Source organism: Podarcis tiliguerta, assembly GCF_965153285.1.
Source record: "Podarcis tiliguerta genome assembly, chromosome: 2".
NCBI lineage: Eukaryota > Metazoa > Chordata > Lepidosauria > Squamata > Lacertidae > Podarcis > Podarcis tiliguerta.
The window spans coordinates 6,456,067-6,478,847 of record NC_139535.1 but is presented as its reverse complement, the minus strand read 5'-3'; the positions used below and the strand labels follow the sequence as shown (position 1 = coordinate 6,478,847).

Here is a 22,781-nt window from a genome sequence, read left to right as displayed (position 1 = left end):
ATCAAACCTGCCAATGTTTTGACGTTTTTTACAGTGTTCTTTTAAATAGTCTATAAAGTTCTCCCATTCTTGATTGAAATCTCTTCTGATTAGATCTGTTCACGGAAAGTTTAGCCATTACGGCAGTCAGTCATCTTAGTTATCCATTCTTCTTTCTTTGGGACCTTTTCTTCTTTCCACATCTGGGCTAGTAGCATCTGGCCTCTTTTGCTTCCTTAGCAATTCTTTTCCTATCACACCTAGTAAAAAAGCCTCTGGTTGTTGTTTTTTACAAATGTAATTTTAAACATTTTTTAAGTTCATTGTATATACTTTCCCAGAAGCCCTTTACTTTTTTACATGTCCACCACATGTGGGGGGGGGGGGAGTGCCTTCCCCTTATCCTTACATTTCCAGTATAGAGGTATTTTTTATACATTTTAGCAAACTTTAGTGGAGTAAAATACCACCAGTACATCATCTTCATATAATTTTCTTTTAATGAACTACATACCGTGAATTTTAAAATCTCTTTCCACAGCTTTCCCCATGATTCAAGTGGTATTTTATAACCTATATCTTTTGTCCATTGTATCATTACAGCTTTAACCTCTTCATCTTTCGTCTCCCATTCCAACTGTAGTTTGTACATTCTTAGTAACAATTTCTCATTATTTTCTAATAATTCCCTTTCAAACTTTAAGAATTCCTTCCCAAAGGAATATGTCACCTCTGAATATGTCATTTAATTGGTAATATTGTAACCAATCCGTTAACAGAGCTTTTATATCCCCATATTCTTTCACCTTTAATTTGTAGTCTACTTCTGTTAGCAGATCTTTCTTTGTTGCCCAATTTCCATTCATGTTTACCTTTTTTACAGATATGGTTTCTAATGGGGAATGCCACAAAGGTGTCTTCTTCTCTAATAAATTCTTATATTTGTCCCATACTTGGTAAATTGATTTCCCTATAATGTGTACCTTTGTTTTCTCATACCATAAGTAAGCATGCCAACCAAACCTATTATCATGACCTTCCAGATCTAATACCTCAGTATTGTTTAACTGTACCCATTCTCGCAGCCAGCAGAGACAGGACACTTCATAATATAACTTTAAAGCCAGCAGGGAGAATCCACCTCTTCGTTTTAAACCTGTTAATAATTTATATTTTATTCTAGGTCCCCCACCCGTCAGATAAATTTATATACAGTGGTGCCCCGCAAGACGAATGCCTCGCAAGACGGAAAACCCGCTAGACGAAAGGGTTTTCCGTTTTTCAATGCGCTTCGCAGGACGAATTTGCTATGGGCTTGCTTCGCAAGACGAAAATGTCTTGTGAGTTCTTGCGATTTTTTTTCGCTCCCCACCCCCTTTTTCTAAGGCACTAAGCTGCTAATAGCCTTTTAGCAGCTAATCCGCTAATCCCTTAAGCCTTTAATAGCCGCTAATAGTCGCTAAACCGCTAATAGCGCTAATCCGCTAATAGGGTTGCTTCGCAAGACGAAAAAACTGCTAGACGAAGAGACTCGCGGAACGGATTCTTTTCGTCTTGCGAGGCACCACTGTATTGCTTGGTTCTGTATCCACAGCAGTAACCAGAGGAAGGAGGACTGGTGGGACGAGCACAGAGAGAAGAAATGCCTCGATGCAACTGCAGCTGCACAGCTGGACGCCTCCATCTTCCCAAGCTGCAACAAAACATCTCACCTGTTTCGGTCTCTATAGCCACAGCAGGTGCCGTAACTCTTCAGCGGTTTGACCTCATCCCCAAAGGTGCAGCCCTTCATTGTCTCCCGGGACAGATGGATGCCAACCAAACCCTTGATTGTGTTGTTGTTGTTGTTTTTAAAAAACCACTCAAAGCGATTTTAAAAAAGAATCAAACAACGGAATTATCTGTTAAAAACAACTATTTTAAACATTCGAAAAACAATTAAATTCGACGATATGCTAAAACACAGATTAAAACACACTATCTGGACAGGCTTGCCTAAACAAAAAATGTTTTCGACAGCTGACGAAAAGGGTACAGGGGCGGCAGCTGCCCGATGCCAATCGGCAGGGATTTCCAAACTACGGGTGCTGCCACGGTAAAATACATTTTATTTTTTACAAATGTGGAATGACTATTACGTGGCACTTGCCACAGCGCCAGCTCTGCAGATCAAAGTGGTCAATGGTTATATATGGGGTAAGATGATCTCTCAGATAAACTCATCTCAACCTCAACCCAGCAGAGCAGACACAGGGGTCCTTAGCCCCGGGGGCCAAATCCAGCCCCTCAGAACTCTCCCTGGTCCAAACCTCTTCAGCCACACCCCTCAGCAGCCCTGCTTTGGGCAATTTCCTTATATTTAACATTTTGTTCTTTCTCAAGGCTGCTTTCCTCAAATCATGCAGGTTCTGGCCGGCTTCAAGATGTAAATTTCAGCTAACCCCTTTCTTCAGCCTCCTCAGAGGAAAAGAACAGGCTTACCCACCCATGCATTGATTTAGGGGTGCCGTATTTCAAAAAGTGACAATCCGGACACAAAAATAGTTGAGCTATTATTTTTTTTAAGTTTTGGCCAAATTCGCTGAGCTCCGAAACTTCCTTTTTAAAGATCCTTCTAAAAATCGACACTTCCGGATTTTCCCAGACATGTCAGTGCTTTCCACCCGGTTACCATTGCCGACGGCCAAATTCCAGACATATGTCAACCCTAATTTATTTCCATTACACTATACCATCTTGTAGCCATAAGAGGGCCTTCTCTGTGGCAGCCCCTAAATTGTGAAACTCCCCACAGAGATATAACTGGCACCTTCATTTTGGCAAACGCTGAAGATGCACCTCTTACCGCTTCTGACGCTATAGATGTATATTTTTAGGACCCACCCTAAGTCATTTTAAATTGTTTTTAATTTTGTGTTTTAGTTGTTGTTACCCGCCCTTGGACCCGTGGGTAAAGGGCGAGCAGTCAGTTGCAATTGTCATTCTGACGGTAAGAAGGATATTTTTAAACTAGGTTGGGTAGTCAAGGATTCCTTCGCAGTTCTTCCTATAATTGCAAGAAGTTGTTCCTTCCAAAGCTACAGTTCTATTATCATCTAATGAAGATGAACGGTAGAAAATCCAGGACGGGTAAGGAAGATCTTCTTCACACAGCACATAGCTAAACTACAGAATTCACTGCCACAGGATATAGTACAATTAGACACATGTGTGGAGGATAAGACTGCTAATGGCTACCATTCATGATGGATATATATTGCCTTCAGAATCAGAGGCAGTGTGCATCTGAATCCTCGTCACTCGGGAACAGAAGTGGGAGAGGGTGTTGACCTCACACCCTGCTTATTACGCTTCCTTCTGTTCTGTCATCTTAAGTCTTCCCACAAAGAACCTTTCAACACTCCACAAACGTTTTTAATGAATTCTTCCTAGTACAAATTATTGGATGCCCAGAAAGGATTTCACGCGTGCTTAAGATTTTCCCACGCTTCACTTATAGGGTTCTCCGCTTTGTGGATTCTTCAATGTGCACAGGTGTGCCTGCATACGCAGAAGCTCTTCCCGCACCCCAAACATTTATATAGCTTCTCCCCAGTGTGAATTCTTTAATGGAAAGTGAGACGCATGCTTCTACTGAAACCCTTTCCACATGCCGTGCATTGATATTTCGTCACGAGAGTGAGTCATTTGATGTTTAGTCAGGATTCCACGTTGAATGAAGCTCCTTCCACATTCCAGGCATTTATACGGTTTCTCCCCTGTATGAGTTCTTTGATGGGTAGTCAGGATTCCACGCTGAATGAAGCTCTTTCCACACTCCAAGCACTGGTAGGGTTTCTCCCCTGTGTGAATTCGTTGATGAGAAGCAAGGCTTGATTTAACAGAAAATGTCATGCCACAGTCTGAACATTTATAGGGCTTCTCCCCCACATGATTTTTTTGATGAGAAGAGAGGTATGTGCTCCTACTGAAGCTCTTTCCGCACTCCAAGCATTGATAGGGTTTCTCCCCTGTGTGAATTCTCTGATGAGAAGCAAGGTTTGGGCTTCGACTGAAACTCTTTCCACACTCCAAACAATTATATGGTTTCTCCCCTGTGTGAGTTGTTTGATGGGAAGAAAGTTCCGGACTTGAACGGAAACTCTTTCCACACTCCAAACATTTATATGGCTTCTCTCCTGTGTGAATTCTTTGATGAGAAGTGAGATTCACCTTCTGAATGAAACTCTTTCCACACTCCAAGCACTGGTACGGTTTCTCTCCTGTGTGAATTCTTTGATGAGCAATGAGACCTGTTTTCCCACTGAAACTCTTTCCACACTCCAAGCATCCATATGGCTTCTCCCCGGTGTGAACTCTCTGATGACAAGTAAGGTTAGAACTGAAATGGAAGCTCTTCCCACACTCCAAGCATTGATATGGCCTGTCCCCTGTGTGGGTTCTCTGGTGAGAAGCAAGATTTACCTTTTGGCTGAAGCTCTTTCCACACTCGTAGCACTGATACGGTTTCTCTCCTGTGTGAGTTGTTTGATGGGCAATGAGGCCTGTTCTTACGCTGAAGCACTTTCCACATTGCAAGCACTGGTAGGGTTTCTCCCCTGTGTGAGTTGTTTGATGGGAAGAAAGTTCCGGACTTGAACGGAAGCTCTTTCCACACTCAAAGCATTTATATGGTCTGTCCCCTGTGTGGGTTCTCTGATGAGTATTGAGATTCACCTTCTGACTGAAGCTCTTTCCACACTCCAGGCATTTATATGGTCTCACACCTGTGTGAATACTTCGATGAGCAATGAGGCCCGTTCTCCCGCTGAAGCACTTTCCACATTCCAGGCATCCATACGGCTTCTCCCCTGTGTGAACTCTCTGGTGGCAAGTAAGATTGGAACTGAAATGGAAGCTCTTCCCACACTCCAAGCATTTGTACGGCCTGTCCCCTGTGTGGGTTCTCTGATGAGAAGTGAGGTTTACCTTCTGACTGAAGCTCTTTCCACACTCGGTGCACTTAAATGGTTTCTCCCCTGTGTGAGTCGTCTGATGGGAGACGAGGGCTGTTCTGCCGCTGAAGCTCCTTCCACATTCCAAGCATTTATATGGTTTCTCCCCTTTGTGGGTTGTTCGGTGGGAAGACAGATCTGCATTCGAACCGAAAGTCTTTCCATGCTCCAGGCATCTGTCCTCCACATGGGTCCTTTGGTGGGAAGTGAGATTTGAATTCTCCATGAAGCTCTTTCCATACTCCAAGCGCTGATATGGTTCCTCCACCAAGTGGATCAGACAGAAACTCTCTCCACAGTCCAGGCATTTATATGGTTTCTCTTCTGTGTCGATACTTTGATGGCCCATGAGGCCTGTTGTCACGCTAAGGCCCATTCCATACTCTAGGCTTACATATGGTTTCTCCTCCGTATGGGTTCTGAAATGGCAAGTCAGGTCGGAACTGAAATGGAAGCTCTTTCCACACTCCAAGCACTGATATGGTTTCTCCTCTGTTTCCCTCAGCATGGAAGGGCTGTTCTTTTCCTGTCTCTCATCCACTTCTTCCTGAGCTGTGATTTCGTGGCAGTCAGTGTCCTGAGAGGCAGAGGCTTTCCCCCTCATCTTCTGATTTGCTTCGGTTTTCCTTCTCTGCTGTTCCCTCTTCTCACATCTGTCTCTTTCCAGAGATATCCTGGGAGAGTCTCCCTTTTCCTCGCTGTCCCATTCGTCACCTGCTGGAACGGAGGGGGATAATCAGTCAGAAACGGAGCCTCAAATCATAGAACGACTCAAACAGTTCTGATAAGGGCTGAAAAGACTTAAGAGGGATTGTTTTTGTATATGCTGGAAGCAGCCCAGAGTGGCTGACGCAACCCAAACAGATGGGCGGGGTACAAATACAGTCATACCTTGGTTGTCGAACACCTTGGTACTCGTCTGTTTTGGTTCCTGAACGCCACAAACCCAGAAGTGAGGGTTCTGGTTTGCGAACGTTTTTTGGAAGCCAAACGTCCAACATGGCTTCCACGACTTCTGATTGAGTGCAGGAAGCTCCTGCAGCCAATCAGAAGCCGCGCCTGGGTTTTTGACCGTTTTCAGAAGTCAAACAGATTCTGGAACGGATTCCGTTCAAGAACCAAGGTACGACCGTAATAAAATTATTACTATTATTAGCATCATCACCACCATTTTAGCACAGGGAGAGGAAGCCTGCTGGACTGACCCCAATGTAACTAGACTTATTAATACTGTTATTAACAAACAGTTTGTTAGATTTGTTTCCTTCCTTTCCACCCAAAGGAGCCCAGAAAAGCAAACAGCAAAATGTTGAAACAAAATTTAAAAATTCCTTCCAATAGCACCTTAGAGACCATAGAATCATAGAATCATAGAGTTGGAAGAGACCACAAGGGCCATCGAGTCCAACCCCCTGCCAAGCAGGAAACACCATCAGAGCACTCCTGACATATGGTTGTCAAGCCTCTGCTTAAAGACCTCCAAAGAAGGAGACTCCACCACACTCCTTGGCAGCAAATTCCACTGTCAAACAGCTCTTACTGTCAGGAAGTTCTTCCTAATGTTTAGGTGGAATCTTCTTTCTTGTAGTTTGGATCCATTGCTCCGTGTCCGCTTCTCTGGAGCAGCAGAAAACAACCTTTCTCCCTCCTCTATGTGACATCCTTTTATATATTTGAAGATGGCTATCATATCACCCCTTAACCAACTAAGTTTGTTATTGGTATGAGCTTTCGTGTGCACGCCCACTTCTTCAGATGTTAAAACAGCCCAATTTAAAAATTGAATTTAAAAAAGAAACGTATTTAAAGTGTTAAAAAACCATTCAAAACAGTCTTAAGAACGTTTGGAAGATCTGACAACAATAACATACCCTCAGAGTTATTACTTTCATGGTTGCTATGGCCAGTAAACAGGAGTGCTCTTAACTTTCTCCTGAATATCAGTAACAGAGACAGCTGCGCCTCACTCAGGAGGGGGAGCCAGCACCAAGAAGCTCCTGCCAGAAATAACTGTGGATGGGGCAGCTCCGTGGCCAAAGGTGAACGGAGGAGGGAGTTGTAATCGAGGAACGTTTAGTAGACCACAGCGGGTTGCCTACACCTTCCCTCAAAGCATCGTGAGAGCTGTGGTTTCTTAAGGGCTCTGAGAGTGGTTAGGTGACCCCCTATTTAATAATAACAATAGTATTATTTATACCCCGCCCATCTGGCTGGGATTCCCCGGCCCCTCGGGGCGGCTCCCAACAGAATATTAAAAACACGATAAAACATCAAACATTAAAAACTTCCCAATACAGGGCTGCCTTCAGATGTCTTCTAAAAGTCAGATAGTTCTTTGACATCTTACGGGAGGGCATTCCACAGGGCGGGTGCCACTACCGAGAAGGCCCTCTGCCTGGTTCCCTGTAACTTCACTTCTCGCAGGGAGGGAACCGCCAGAAGGCCCTTGGCATAGGACCTCAGTGTCCAGGCAAAATGATGGGGTTGGAGACGCTCCTTCAGGTATACTGGACCGAGGCCGTTTAGGGCTTTAAAGGTCAGCACCAACACTTTGAATTGTGCTCGGAAACGTACTGGGAGCCAATGTAGGTCTTTCAAGACCAGTGTTATATGGTCTCGGCGGCCGCTCCCAGTCACCAGTCTAGCTGCCGCATTCTGGATTAGTTGTAGTTTCCGGGTCACCATCAAAGGTAGCCCCATGTAGAGTGCATTGCGGTAGTCCAAGCGGGAGATAACCAGAGCATGCAACACTCTGGCGAGACAGTCCTGGGCAGGTAGGGTCTCAGCCTGCGTACCAGGTGGAGCTGATAAACAGCTGCCCTGGACACAGAATTGACCTGCACCTCCATGGACGGCTGTGAGTCCAAAATGACTATTCCACTCTCAGAGCTACAATTCCCAGAGTCCTCTGGGAAGAAGGATTGACTGCTAAACCACTCTGGGAACTATAGCACTGTGAGGGGAACAGGAGTCTCTCCTGACAACTCTCAGCACTCATTTTTGTTCAGACAAGGTTTCCCTGCTGGATGACCTAGTGTCTCCTCTGTGTGTGTGTGTTTCTAAATTTATCTGTGATTCTGTTCTGTGCTGTTTTTAAGCTGGGTTCTTTTTTCTTAAATATATATATATAATTCTGTATGTCCTCTAAGAGACGGACGTTTAATTAATGAGTTTTATATATGGTACCCCTTGGCTGTAAGAGAAAAAACCTCAAGGCATTTTACAAAAAGAATAAAACAATGGGAAAATGTGGTCAGCAACTGGGTGACAACCGAACTTTAATTAAGAAATGACGCAGCTACGGGAGGAAACGATCAACATATGTTTGCAACACGAGCGGGAAACCTGATTTTAAGACATCGTATTATATTAAAGTAATTTAGTTTGTAAAAATGTGGAAAACTAATAAAAAGATTTTTTTTTTAAAAAAAGAAGAAAACAATGAACTTATCAGCAAAAAACCAGTTAAAAACAACTATTTTAGCCACTTAAAAGAATTGAAAATCAACAGTGCTAAAAATGGTTGTGGGTAAATGAATAAGGCTTCCCTTGCAGGGAGTTGGAGTATGTGATCCCTAGTCACCTTCGAGCTCTACAGGTCTATGTGCTGCAGAGATAATCAGCTAAAGAACAAAACTGTGTCTTACCCAGAGAGGCCAGAATCTCCCAGTTCTCCTCCATGACTTCCCTGTGCAGGGACCTTTGATTCGGATTCAGCAGGGCCCACTCTTCCGCAGAGAAATGCACAGCCACCTCCTCAAAGGTCACCAAATCCTGGAAGAGAAGCAAACATTTCCTCTTCACAGATAACGGGACATTTATTTACCAGCAAAGTCCCAAGTGCAGACGAGGTGGGTGGGTTTTACCCTCAGCGCCGAGGATGGTTTGGGTTAATGCATGTGGTTTAAAACCCATTTAAACATTTTCATTCTATTAAATTGCATTTCAATGTGTGTTTTAAGATGCTTGCAACTGTTGATTAAACAGTTTTTAAAAAGCTGTTTCATTTCATTACATGCACACGTTTGAGAGATGCAGAAACGAACCACCGCTTGCCTGTTTTCCTTTATTATAAAATTTATTTTTTTTCTATTTTTCAAAAGTGTTTTGACCTAAAAACACTCCAATGTTTCCCAACCAACATAAATATAAATATAAATATAAATAATATAAATATAAATAAAAATATAAATATAAATTGACCCCCCCCCACTCCTTTTGCCGCTTTCTTATATTTTTAAGATTTATAACACTGCATCTCCTTTGTTACTCCAATTAATATTTTTTTAACATTCATTTTAAGTGTTTGGTTTGGGTTACATCTTGCCTGTTTGACCCGCAACTTTAGAAAGAAAATGACGCAGAGCGGAGAAATGGTTATTTCAGAGAGATAAAATCAATGCTACGAATGATAAGGCTATGATTTCATGGAAGTGCAACTGAGCAGTCAAAAAGTTCTGGTATACAATCAAATCCAGATAAAACTATACTTTACAGGAGCCTGCCAGCTCTAAGTGTGTATTTGGACGTAATTCATGAATGGCTACCATGTAGCTGCATAGTCCGTAGGTTCGTCTTTGGTTTTTAAAAAGGATTCGGTTTTCTTTTTAATTGTATTATTTCATCCAGTGATTTTTTTTCTGGGAAAATAGGAACTTACCACTAAATGTGTTTGTTTGTTGCAGGCCCAGTCACAGTGCCCCTCTCCCAGGCAGTGGCTAAATGCTACTTGTGATTAATAAACTCACGCAGACAATGATCTGGATTTGAAATGGCTAAAACTTTATTGATTACAGATGTATGTGGATTTTTGGCTGAGGCATTGTGGGTATATATTTGTTCCAGCCCCCCCAGACAAAAAAATAATTATTATTTAATTTTTAAAAGGTAAGGGAGTTCAGTTCCCCCCAGTTCCTGCTCCAAAAAACAAAAAATCCCTGATTTTTATCACAGACGCATTTGCAGCCCTGGGGTCCTTTTGAAAGGAGAATAGCACTTAATGGCTGTCAGGGATTATGGAAGCCACCCATAATCCGTTGAGAATCTGCAAGCTGCCACAGCAACCTGTTGTGCGTTTTTCCAAGGCTTGCTGAAGTTTGCACAGCCAGAAACACTACACTGGGTCCAGCACATTTTCCACGCAGCCTTGAAGTGAATTGAAGTGTCTGGAGGTGATTGGAGGATGGATGGTGGCTAACAGATTGAGGTTCAATCCTGACAAGACAGAAGTACTGTTTTGGGGGGACAGGTGGGTTTGGGGGACTCGATGGTCCTGAACGGGGTAACTGTGCCCCTGAAGGATCAGGTGTGCAGCCTGGGAGTCATTTTGGACTCACAGCTGTCCATGGAGGCGCAGGTCAATTCTGTGTCCAGGGCAGCTGTCTACCAGCTCCATTTGGTATGCAGAATGAGACCCTACCTGCCCACGGACTATTTCATCAGAGTCCTGCATGCTCTGGTTATCTCCTGCTTGGACTACTGCAATGTGCTCTATGTGGGGCTACCTTTGAAGGTGACCCGGAAAATACAACTAACCCAGAATGCGGCAGCTACACTGGTGACCGGGAGCGACCGCCGAGATCCTATAACACCAGTCTTGAAAGACCTACATTGGCTCCCAGTACGTTTCCAAGCACAATCCAAAGTGTTGACCTTTGAAGCCCTAAATGGCCTTGGCCCGAAGGAGTGTCTCCACCCCCATCGTCCAGTCCAGACACTGAAGTCCAGCTCTGAGGGCCTTCTGGCAGCTCCCTCCCTGTGAGAAGTGAGGTTACAGGGAGCCAGGCAGAGGGCCTTCTCGGTAGTGGCGCCTGCCCTGTGGAACGTCCTCCCATCAGATGTCAAGGAAAAAGACCACTATCTGACTTTTAGAAGACATCTGAAGGCAGCCCTATTTAGGGAAGTTTTTTATGTTAGATGTTTTATCATGTTTTTAATATTCTGTTGGAAGCCACCCAGAGTGGCTGGGGAAACTCTGCCAGATGGGCGGGGTATAAATAATAAATAATAATAATTATTATTATTATTAGGAATCCCAAGTGCCAGCACAGCAATAAATCACAGCAACACAATCAGGTATAGATAGAACTTTTTTTTACTACTGGCTTTATAAGCTTATACGGGACGCGGGTGGTGCTGTGGGTTAAAGCCTCAGTGCCTAGGGCTTGCCGATCAAGAGGTTGGCGGTTCGAATCCCCGCGGCGGGGTGCACTCCCGTTGTTCGGTCCCAGCGCCTGCCAACCTAGCAGTTCGAAAGCACCCCCGAGTGCAAGTAGATAAATAGGGACCGCTTACTAGCGGGAAGGTAAACGGCGTTTCCGTGTGCGGCTCTGGCTCGCCAGAGCAGCGATGTCACGCTGGCCACGTGACCCGGAAGTGTCTTCGGACAGCGCTGGCTCCTGGCCTATAGAGTGAGATGAGCGCACAACCCTAGAGTCTGGCAAGACTGGCCCGTACGGGCAGGGGTACCTTTACCTTTACCTTATAAGCTTAACAATTCCAAAAACTATTTACCAGCTTCTCCGATAGAGGCAAACTTCTTTCTAAGTTTTTTAAAGGTCTTGCCATAGTTGGCTGCAAGACACACCCCGCCCTCAAAGGACTACATCCTTTCATTTTGAGGTTTATGTTCAGACTAAACGGACTCTTACTCAATTCCAGAAACTGAGCTCTTGGAGTGCTGACCTTGCAGATGTAAAAAAATCCAAAACAAAACCAGCAAGAAAACAGCTTCTGGAAATTGCATGATTTCTGGCAAACGAATGTCTCACCCCGACAACGGCCTCCATAACAGGCCTGGTGGGCAGATGCTAAGGGAATGAGACATATCCAGAGAAGTGAGCCCATCTCCATCTCCCCAGTGATCCTTCTCCTTAAAAGGTAAAGGTAAAAGGCCCCCTGACCATTAGGTCCAGTCGTGGCCAACTCTGGGGTTGTGACACTCATCTCACTTTATTGGCCGAGGGAGCCGACGTACAGCTTCCGGGTCATGTGGCCAGCATGACTAAGCTGCTTCTGGCAAACCAGAGCAGCGCACAGAAACGCCATTTACCTTCCCGCCGGAGAGGTACCTATTTATCTACTTGCACTTTAACGTGCTTTTGAACTGCTAGGTTGGCAGGAGCAGGGACTGAGCAACGGGAGTTCACCCCTTTGCGGGGATTTGAACCACCGACCTTCTGATCAGCAAGCCCTAGGTTCAGTGGTTTAACCCACAGCGCCACCCGCGTCCCTGATCCTTCTCCTTACCTGATCCTTTTCCATCACAGCTCCTTCCCTTCCACCACCGGGGAGAGATGACCCGCTACATGCTGCGGGCATCATTCCATCTCCTGCAAGAGACGGAAAAAAATTAATAATTTATTATTTATACCCCCGCCCACCTGGCTGGGTTTCCCCAGCCACTCTGGGTGGCTTCCAACAAAGATTAAAAATACATTAAAATGTCACACATTAAAAACTTCCCTGAACAGGGCTGCCCTCAGATGTCTTACAAATGTCAGGTAGTTGTTTTTCTCTTTGACATCTTGTGGGAGGGCGTTCCACAGGGTGGGTGCCACCACCGAGAAGGCCCTCTTGCCTGGTTCCCTGTAACTTGGCTTCTTGCAGCGAGGGAACCTCCAGAAGGCCCTCAGAGCTGGACCTCAGTGTCCGGGCAGAACGATGGAGGTGGAGACGCTCCTTCAGGTATACTGGACTGAGGCCGTTCAGGGCTTTAAAGGTCAGCACCAACACTTTGAAGCGGCAAGAAGGCTGTTTCGGGTTGCCTTGCCTCCCAGGTTGCGCCATGAACCACTTAACGGATTTGCCCCCACATCCTGTCATTGCAGGAAGTTCGTATGGGGATCGAACCTGCAACCTCGGCGTTGACAGCACTGCGCTCTAACCAACCGAGCTATCCAAGCGCAATGGATGTGGAGTAAGTAAAAAACACGAGCATACCCAAGGGTGAATCGTTATCATAGCAATCCAGGGATGGGGAATCTCTGGCCCAGCTGCTGCTGCTGCTGCTAGACTCCAACTGCCAGCATCCCTCAACAGTGGCCTGGCGTCAGGCAGCAGAGGAACCAACCCCCACGGCAGGTTGACAGGAACAGATAAAACGAGGAAAAGTCCTTGCCATCTGCTTTTTATTCAACATTCACAGAGAGAGGCTTGGGAATGCAGCCTTGCAGAATAATGGTGAATCTACACACCCCCTGTCTCTCCCATTTCCTCATGGGTCATCGCTACGGGTGCTGCAAAGTGCCCTCTGCCTTTGAACTCTGCTCTCCTACTATATACACACACACACACACACACACACACACACACACACATTTTTATTGATTTTTTAACATACCAGTTCCAACAGTCATACAACCTATCTTCCCATCTTATACAATATTTTTGACTTCCGTCAACACCTCTGATGATTTTCCGTTCTTTATCACTTATTCTGCATTTCTTAATTTCCTATTACATTTAATTGTCCTTAACTAATAATTCTTTTCATAGCCTTTCTTCCAATATTTCAAATAATCCACCTTACAAAACTTATTGCAGTCCTACTAGAGTAGTCTGTTCATCACAATTACTTTCCAGATACGGCGGTACCTCTGGTTACATACTTAATTCGTTCCGGAGGTCCATTCTTAACCTGAAACTGTTCTTAACCTGAAGCACCACTTTAGCTAATGGGGCCTCCTGCTGCTGCTGCGCCGCCAGAGCACGATTTCTGTTCTCATCCTGAAGGAAAGTTCTTAACCTGAGGTAATATTTCTGGATTAGCGGAGTCTGTAATCTGAAGTGTATGTAACCTGAAGCGTATGTAACCCAAGGTACCACTGTACAGTCATACCTCAGGTTGAAGTAGCTTCAGGATGAGTATTTCGGGTTACGCTCCGTGGTGACCCGGAAGTAACGGAGCACGTTACTTCTGGGTTTTGACGATCGTGCATGCACAGACGGTCAAAATGACGTCACGCGCATGTGCAGAAGCGGCGAATTGCAACCCACGTACACGCAGATGCGGGTTGCGTTTGCTTCAGGATGCGAACAGGGCTCCAGAACCGATCCTGTTCGCATCCAGAGGTATCACTGTAGTTCATATATTTACTCCAGTCGTCTAAGAATCTCTGATCCTGCAGGTTTCGAATCCTTCCTGTTACAGTGGTATCTCGGGTTACATACGCTTCAGGTTACAGACTCCGCTAACCCAGAAATAGTGTTTCAGGTTAAGAACTTTGCTTCAGGATGAGAACAGAAATTGTGCTCCGGCGGCACAGCGGCAGCAGGAGGCCCCATTAGCTAAAGTGGTGCTTCAGGTTAAGAAAAGTTTCAGGTTAAGAACAGACCTCCGGAACGAATTAAGTACTTAACCCGAGGTACCACTGTAATTTATCTAGTTCTGCATAGTCCATTGCTCTCCTACTTTCAAGGCCCGCCAGGTTCCAAGAGAGGGGGGTCTGGAATGCTTTCTAAAGACACTGAGTCCGTCAGCCGTCGCCCCCCAAGGTGCTTCTTCTTCTCCTCTTCCTCCGAGCTGTGACCTCCCTCAAATCCCTCTTGTGATTCTGAACTCCTCTTCCTCCTCTGCCCAGTCCCTGACACCTGTCAGTCAGAGGCTGATGGGAGGTGGGGTCCAGTGACATTTGGGAGGCCACAGTTTCCCCACCCATGCAGAGATCCTTACCAAGCAAGGTGGCCCCTCTGTCACACTCTGGGGCGATCCCGCCTTGTGGGGGGCTCTGCCTCGTCCCCGAATGAGCTTCCTCTGAGTCAGAAAATCTGGCGCTCGCTTCTGCAAACAGGCCTTTCTCCTGGAGCAGAGATGGGAGTGGAAAGGAAAAGGAAAAGGATAGAGGAGGCAAAGATGCATCAGAAGAAGTAGACCAAAATAGCCTATCCAGTTCTAGCGTTTGGCTGTCCGGGCTGACTAACTAGAAGCCTCCAGGAACGTAAGCTAAGGGCCCATCTAGTCCAGCGTCCTGTTCTCACAGTGGCCAACCAGGTGCCCATGGGAAACCCGAATGCAGGATTCGAGCTCTTGTGTGTGGATTCCAGCGCCTGGCATTCAGAAGAGTTATTGCCTCCTTCCATGGAGCTTTTTGAATTCTGGTGCTGGAGGAGACTCTTGAGAGTCCCGTGGACTGCAAGAAGATCAAATGCATCCATTTTTAAGGAAATCAGCCCTGAGTGCTCACTGGAAGGACAGATCGTGAAGCTGAGGCTCCAATACTTTGGCCACCTCATGAGAAGAGAAGACTCCCTGGAAAAGACCCTGATGTTGGGAAAGATGGAGGGCACAAGGAGAAGGGGACGACAGAGGACGAGATGGTTGGACAGTGTTCTCAAAGCTACCAGCATGAGTTTGACCAAACTGCGGGAGGCAGTGGAAGACAGGAGTGCCTGGCGTGCTCTGGTCCAGGGGGTCACGAAGAGTCGGACACGACTAAACGACTAAACAACAACGACAAGCCATGGAGCCACAGCACAGCCATCCTGGCTAGTAGCTGTGGATAGGCCTCCCCTTCATGAACTTGTCCAGTTCTCTTTTGAAGCCATCCAAGATGGCGGCCATCACTGCCTCCAGTGGCAAGGAGTTCCATAGTTTACACTGATATACAAATCTGAATTGTCAAATTGTGTTATTGTTATTATGGTTTTTGTTGTAGTGTCTTTTGCGGTTGTTGTTTGTATCGAAAAAATGATGATTATTTTTTTTTTTTAAGGGCGTTTCATAGTTTAAAGTATGTGCTGCATGAAGAATTACTTTCTGTCCTGAATTCAGCTTGGATATCTCTAAGTTACCATGTTATAAGAGAGGGATGGGGGGGACTATCTATTCGCGTTCTCGTACTATGACTCATTTTATAAACTTCTATCAGGTCATCTCTTTTCACCTCTTAGATAGTTTTAGGAAATCCTCCTTCACCTTCACTGCCTTTGGTTTGTTTTGGTTCTAATTCTGACTATGTATTTTGTGTTTCTTATATCGCCAGTATAATTTTCATTAAAAACTTCTGTTTTACGTTTTAGAATGTTTATTTAGACAACCTTAAAATATCAATGACTTCCCTTCTACTCTGGCATGGTTGATTTTGCATATCATAAATCCCTACATATTATACATAAACTAAACCATTCCATTATTACATCCATCAATACTCATTTACACTGCTGAATTTATCTTAATGCTGCCCACATTTTCAAGTGTACACAATTCCCCCCATATATTCAATAAACATGTTCCAATCTTCTCTAAAAGTATGTTCTTCTTGTTCTCTTATTCTATATGTTAAATCTGCAAGCTGCACATATTCCATCGATTTAAGTTGCCATTCTTCTTTAGTTGGGACCTCACCCATTTTCCATTTTGGAGCTAACAAAATACTGTTTCTTATGTTGTCATTTCATGTTGTGAACCACGCTGAGATCTATAGATGAAGGGCAATATATAAGAATAAAAATGTTCTCACCTGCTGCTCTTCCTGTTTCCTGTCCTCTGCCCGGCTCAGGAGGAAACCTTTGACCAGGGCTACTGCCTGGGAGCTGGTCTCCGCTCCACATTCCCTGACCCAGTTCTCCATCTCCGGAGGGAGGACAGCCAAGAACTGCTCCAGGACCACCAGGTCCAGGATCTGAGCCTTGGTGTGTCTCTCTGGCTTCAGCCACTGACGACAAAGATGGTGGAGCCGGCTGCAAACCTCTTGAGGCTCCTCAGCTTCCTGGTAGCGGAACTGCCTGAAATGCCAGCGCTGGACATCTAAGCTGAGGGTCTCTTCCTCTCCCAGGATGCTCTCCACAGTTCTTTTCCAGAATTCCCCACTGCTTCCAGGCTCGGGGTCTCTTCCTCCTTCAAGGACAGCTGGGTTTTGCTCATCCATTGGGAAAACCTCCTACCGATTTCCGTCTAGAGGCAGAGAGGGGAGCAATTGGAACAGACCACCAAATCCTGCCAAGTGTGACATTGTCCCGTTAGCAAATGCGGGGAGAAGCTGCTGGGGGAACGCATGCCGGAAGTGGGAGGGGCTGTAGCACGTGGTGGGAGGTGCCAGAGCCCAATGTGGGTGGGGCAAGAACCAGGCCCCGCCTCCCACATGCTATTTATCCCACACAATTCCTCTACCACTCATTCACTCACTGGGTGCGACCTTGGGCCAGCCGCTGCCTCTCAGCCTAACAGGGCTGTTGGGGATTAAATCAGGAGGGGGAGAACCATCTACTGCACCTTGTAGCTCCTTGGAGCAAAGGTGAGATATCTAGCTGTCTGATGGCATAGTGCAGGAATCAGTTGCAGCGCAGGAATGATTTTTCTTTTGTTTCTTTTGGGGGGGGGAGGTCACAGCCTGTAAGTAGGTTAACCTTCCCCTCCTTAAAATAACCCTGCTATGCTGCAGACCAGCAAGAAAATGCTGCAACGGGAGCTTTTACCCTCTTCCCCAATCTCATAGAATCATAGAGTTGGAAGAGACCACAAGGGCCATCGAGTCCAACCCCCTGCCAAGCAGGAAACACCATCAGAGCACTCCTGACATATGGTTGTCAAGCCTCTGCTTAAAGACCTCCAAAGAAGGAGACTCCACCACACTCCTTGGCAGCAAATTCCACTGTCGAACAGCTCTTACTGTCAGGAGGTTCTTCCTAATGTTTAGGTGGAATCTTCTTTCTTGTAGTTTGGATCCATTGCTCCGTGTCCGCTTCTCTGGAGCAGCAGAAAACAACCTTTCTCCCTCCTCTATGTGACATCCTTTTATATATTTGAACATGGCTATCATATCACCCCTTAACCTCCTCTTCTCCAGGCTAAACATGCCCAGCTCCCTTAGTAGTTCCTCATAAGGCATCGTTTCCAGGCCTTTGACCATTTTGGTTGCCCTCCTCTGGACATGTTCCAGTTTGTCAGTGTCCTTCTTGAACTGTGGTGCCCAGAACTGGACACAGTACTCCAGGTGAGGTCTGACCAGAGCAGAATACAGTGGCACTATTACTTCCCTTGATCTAGATGCTATACTCCTATTGATGTAGCCCAGAAATCTCCTGGCAGATGGACTTAGACGAGCCTTGCATCATTAAGCTCCAGCGCCACTCTTTTTCTTCCTTGTTTTGATTCTTTGTGGTGTGTCCCCCCATTCCTCCCTATGCACCCCAGACTAGACAACATGGGCGTAGGATGCCAATAATAATAATTATTATTATTATTTATATCCCGCCCTCCACAGCCAAAGCCGGGCTCAGGGCGGCTAGCAACAATAAAATAACACAACATTCTAAAATCATTTCATTATAAAATTAATTCAAATCAAATTGATGGCAACCATTGGGCTAGAGTTCTGTGAAGATTGCCAAAGGAGGGAGTCAGGCTGTGCCCTGGCCAAAGGCTTGGTGGAACAGCTCTGTTTTGCAGGCCCTACGGAAAGATGTCAAGTCCCGCAGGGCCCTAGTCTCTTGTGGCAGAGCGTTCCACCAGATCGGAGCCACAGCTGAAAAAGCCCTGGCTCTGGTTGAGGCCAGCCTAACCTCTCTGTGGCCTGGAACCTCCAAGATGTTTTTGTTTGAAGATTGTAAGTTCCTCTGTGGGACATACCAGGAGAGGCGGTCCCGTAGGTACGAGGGTCCTAGGCCGTATACGGCTTTAAAGGTTAAAATCAACACCTTAAACCTGATCCTGTACTCCACCGGGAGCCAGTGCAGCTGGTATAGCACCGGGTGAATGTGATCCCACAGCAAGGACCCCGTAAGGAGTCTTGCCGCGGCATTCTGCACCCGCTGGAGTTTCTGGGTCAGTCTCAAGGGCAGCCCCACATAGAGCGAGTTACAATAATCCAGTCTGGAGGTGACCGTCGCGTGGATCACAGTGGCTAGGTCAGGGCGAGAGAGGTAAGGAGCCAACTGCTTAGCTTGGCGGAGATGAAAAAATGCCGCCTTTGTTATAGCTGCAATCTGCGCCTCCGTGGAAAGGGAGGTGTCGAAGATTAAACCCAAACTCTTAACTGACGGTGCTGGCACTAATTGCACCCCCGCAAGAGATGGGAGTTGCCCCCTCATCCCATATTGTCCCTTCCCAGCCAAAGGACCTCTGTCTTCGAAGGATTTAACTTCAACCGGCTCCCACATAACCATCCAGCCGCATGTTAAAGAAAAATATTATTCTCAGCTGGATGCCATCCTATCAGAGATGCCCAAGGAGGATAAAATTTTCCTCTTGGGTGGTGGCTGCTGTGTGTGTCCTGGTTGAGCTCAGTCGTCGTCTTCTTTCTTTCTTTCTTTCTTTCTGTATTAATTAATTAGTTAATTAATTATACCCCGCCCAACTGACTGAGTTGCCCCCAGCTGATCTGGGTGGCTTCCAAAGAAAATATAGAGGGAAAGAAAGACAGACACATAGATCATTAAAAGCTTTCCGAAACAGGGTTGCCTTCCATTTCCCCATGGGGTGCAATGAGGGATGGGGCAGATAAAGGATCCTGCACCCGCTATGGTGGCTTTTCCCCTCCAGCCTGCGGCCGGTGCAGGGATCTGGGCATCTTCCCCAGCCAGAGGCGCCCTGGCCCTTAAGGCCAGCTTTGCACCCCGGGGCTCCCCTTCCTGCAGAGGCCACAAGAGGCGCGGGGGCTCACCAGCTCCAGGCGGGGCCGCCGATGCAGCGCTCCGGGGAGAGGCAGAAGGTCGCTTTTCTCCTCCGCCAGGCAGGGGAATAAAGACTTTGGGGAGGAGGAGGGGGAGGCATCGGCTCCGGAGAGGCTGGGAGACTACAACTCCCATAATGCCCGGCAACTGGCTCAGCGGGTTGAGGATGATGGGAGTTGTAGTCCAATCGGCCTCTGGCTCGACCTAGGCTGGAGAACAACTGCGGAAGGACCCCGCCTCCGCCACTTCCGGTCGTCCCGCCTCAACCCCCCCCCTCCCGTCCTGTCTAGGATTCAGATTCACTTGGTTTTAACCCCTGGGAGGCCAAGGAGAGGCGCATCATCTCTCTCCCCGCCCCCATCTCTTAAAGCAGCATAAAAAGAGGGAAACGCAGAACTGTCATCCTCTTCCACCTGATTCGATTTCTCCTTTCCTATTTGTTTAATTAAAAATACATACATAGGTCACTTCCCAGCAATGAAGTGCTAGCGTACGCAATAGCAACCAGCCAACCAATGTTTATTACAGCAAACAGCCAGCATTTGGCGGGGGGGGGGGGGGCGGCGCAACAGATCAATAAAACAGACAAACACAAGAATGTTGTATTGTGCTTTTATTTTTTGTTGTGAGCTGCCAAGAGTGGCTGCGGCAACCTAGTCAGATGGGTCGGAATTATTTCTATTTTTTTTATTATTATTATTTAGAAGCGATACAACAAACAAAGCCATCCATACAATGGAAACCTGGAGGAAGAAACAGTTTCATCTGATCTTCGTGCATCGCAGGGGGTTGGACTAGATGACCCTTGGGATCCCTTCCAACGCTGCAAAGCTGTGATTCTTAACAACAACAACAACAACAACAATTAATTACTTATACCCCATGTTGTGTATTGAGTCAAAGGATTTTATATCTGTATTATTATTGTCTATATTTGCATTAGGGTAAAGTAACTGCCTTTTGGTTTCAGGGGGTACAGCTACTATTGGTTCATTTAAACTGCTGTATTTGGATCCTCTGTCTTATTGGTTTCCTCCAAAAGGCAGGACTGTGATTGCCTGATATTGTTCCCTCCAAAATGTATCCTTTCTAGCTAGTCCCCTGTCCCTATAAATGTAGCTTTCCCCTCCTCAGTCTTCAGTCTTGTTTGCTGTAATAAAGAAGTGTTACTAGAGAACTGTCTCCAGCAGATTATGTCAAGAGAGCTGAAATCACAAACCCCACGTCACAACAACTGGCGACGAGGATGGGATCCGGAATGCTGAGGAGCGGTTAAACGCAGCCCTGCCTCAGAGTCCGGATTGCAGCTAAGAACAAGACTCACTGGCCAGCTGAGAAGACGACCCTGCCACAGGACAATGGAGAGTCCAAGGGTATTGGAGCCCTTCCAGCCATCAGAGCCCCACACGTGGGAAGACTACGTCGAACGCTTCGAGTTCTTCGCAGTGGCTCAAGGGATCACCGATGCCAGCAAAAGAAGGGCCACATTCCTGAGCTACTGTGGGCCTGAGACCTTCAAGCTGGCCAAGGCATTGCTTGCTCCAGCGAAGCTAAGTGAGACATCTCTCAAAGATATTCTTGCCTGCCTAACAAGCCATTTGGCGCCTACTGAGACCAAGATGGCCCGGCGGATGGAGTTTCATGAGAGGCAGCAGCGTGCTGGGGAGTCTGTATCTGCATTTCTAGCTGAACTGCGGAAGCTCGCTCAGCACTGCGACTTCCAAAATCTGGAAGAGACTCTCCTGGATCGGTTTATCGGTGGTCTGAGCAGCAAGAAAGCCAGAAGACGCATCGTGGCTAAAGAAGAGGTTACCCTTGCTTCAGCCTTGAAGGAGGCCACCGCCACGGAGAATTATGAAAGAGAGGAGCTTGATGCCAGTCGCAAGGCCCCTAAGCCACAGATAGAAGTTGCGCATGCCATGGACGAGCTAGAGGCTACTCCGAGCCAGAGCCCAGTCCGTGGGGTCGAGTCAGTGCGTCAGGCCTGCACAGTGCACAAAGATCACCGAGGCAGGTGTCCAGGTTGTGGCGGAAACCATGAGCGGAAGAGTTGTCGTTTCCGGGATGCTATGTGCCGGACGTGCGGGAAGACAGGTCACATCGCCAGGGTCTGTAGATCGGCGGCGTTGGGAGCGACAGGAACACCTAGACTGGAGCATCGCAGACCGCCCACAGCAACCCATTTTCTAAAGGACTGCCACTATGTAACGGAGATCAACGGGAGGGTCGTGCAGTTCCCAGCGCAAGGCAAGGCACACGTCAAGGTGAAGATTGAGGGTCAGCAGTGCGACATGGAGGTGGACTCCGGATCTGGATTCACTATCGTGTCGGACCAGACCGCGAGGACATTCTTCCCCAGGGGTAAGTTGCCCCCTCTGGAGCCCTTCCCGGCAACCTTGCAGTCATACTCAGCGGGCCGCATCCATGTTATGGGAATGTGTGCCGTGAGAGTTCAGTTCCGGGACAAACAGGCTGTACTCAAACTGGTGATTGCGAAGGGCAGTCGCCCCAGTCTCCTGGGCACTGACTGGTTCCCCGCCCTGGGACTGAGTATATCAGGGCTTAATTCAATCCAAACCTGCCCTGAGATGAGCGAGGCATTATGCAAAGAGTTTGCTGGTCTCTTTAATGGAAAACTGGGTTGTTATAAAGGGCCCCCAGTTGACTTCGAGTTGGACCCTGGGGTGGCCCCAATCCGACTCAAACCAAGGCGAGTGCCATTTGCACTGCAACCCAAGATCGAAGCAGAGCTGGATAAATTGGTCAAGCAGGGAGTTCTCTCACCCGTGGACTCTGCTAAGTGGGAGACTCCAATCGTCACGCCCCTTAAAGCAAATGGGGAAGTCAGGATCTGTGCAGATTACAAATGTACTATCAATAAGGCACTCAGGGGAAACTCATACCCCATTCCAGTCGTATCACATCTGTTGGCTAAACTGGCTGGGGGCAAGGTGTTTGCCAAAATTGACCTGGCACAAGCCTACCAACAGCTGCCAGTAACCCCACAATCAGCGGAAGCACAGACTATTGTCACACATAAAGGGGCGTTCAGAGTTAACAGATTACAATTTGGAGTTTGTGTGGCCCCAGGGATTTTTCAAGGGCTCATGGAACGCCTGTTAAGAGGTCTGCCGGGGGTCTTGCCATTTTTTGATGACGTTTTGATTGCTGGAAAAGACCCACAGGAACTGGTTGCGC

General features: G+C 46.8%; 1 protein-coding gene across 2 annotated transcripts; it reads right to left on the bottom strand.

The window, feature by feature from the left end:
• Nucleotides 1-1,876: 1,876 nt before the first annotated feature.
• Nucleotides 1,877-19,818, bottom strand: LOC310670141 (uncharacterized protein). Of its 2 annotated transcripts, none has more exons than XM_083424888.1 (6): nucleotides 19,574-19,818; nucleotides 16,433-16,866; nucleotides 14,647-14,773; nucleotides 12,222-12,304; nucleotides 8,621-8,747; nucleotides 1,877-5,687 (listed from the first exon to the last, which is right to left on the bottom strand). In XM_083424888.1, exons 2-6 carry the CDS (start codon nucleotides 16,838-16,840, stop codon nucleotides 3,610-3,612), a joined length of 2,823 nt encoding a protein of 940 aa, XP_083281014.1. In that variant the 5' UTR covers nucleotides 16,841-16,866; nucleotides 19,574-19,818; the 3' UTR covers nucleotides 1,877-3,609. The 2 variants fall into 2 exon arrangements, with proteins under 2 accessions (XP_083281014.1, XP_083281013.1); XM_083424887.1 differs by having other exon boundaries at nucleotides 1,877-5,690; nucleotides 19,574-19,778.
• Between the last annotated feature and the right edge of the window lie 2,963 nt (nucleotides 19,819-22,781).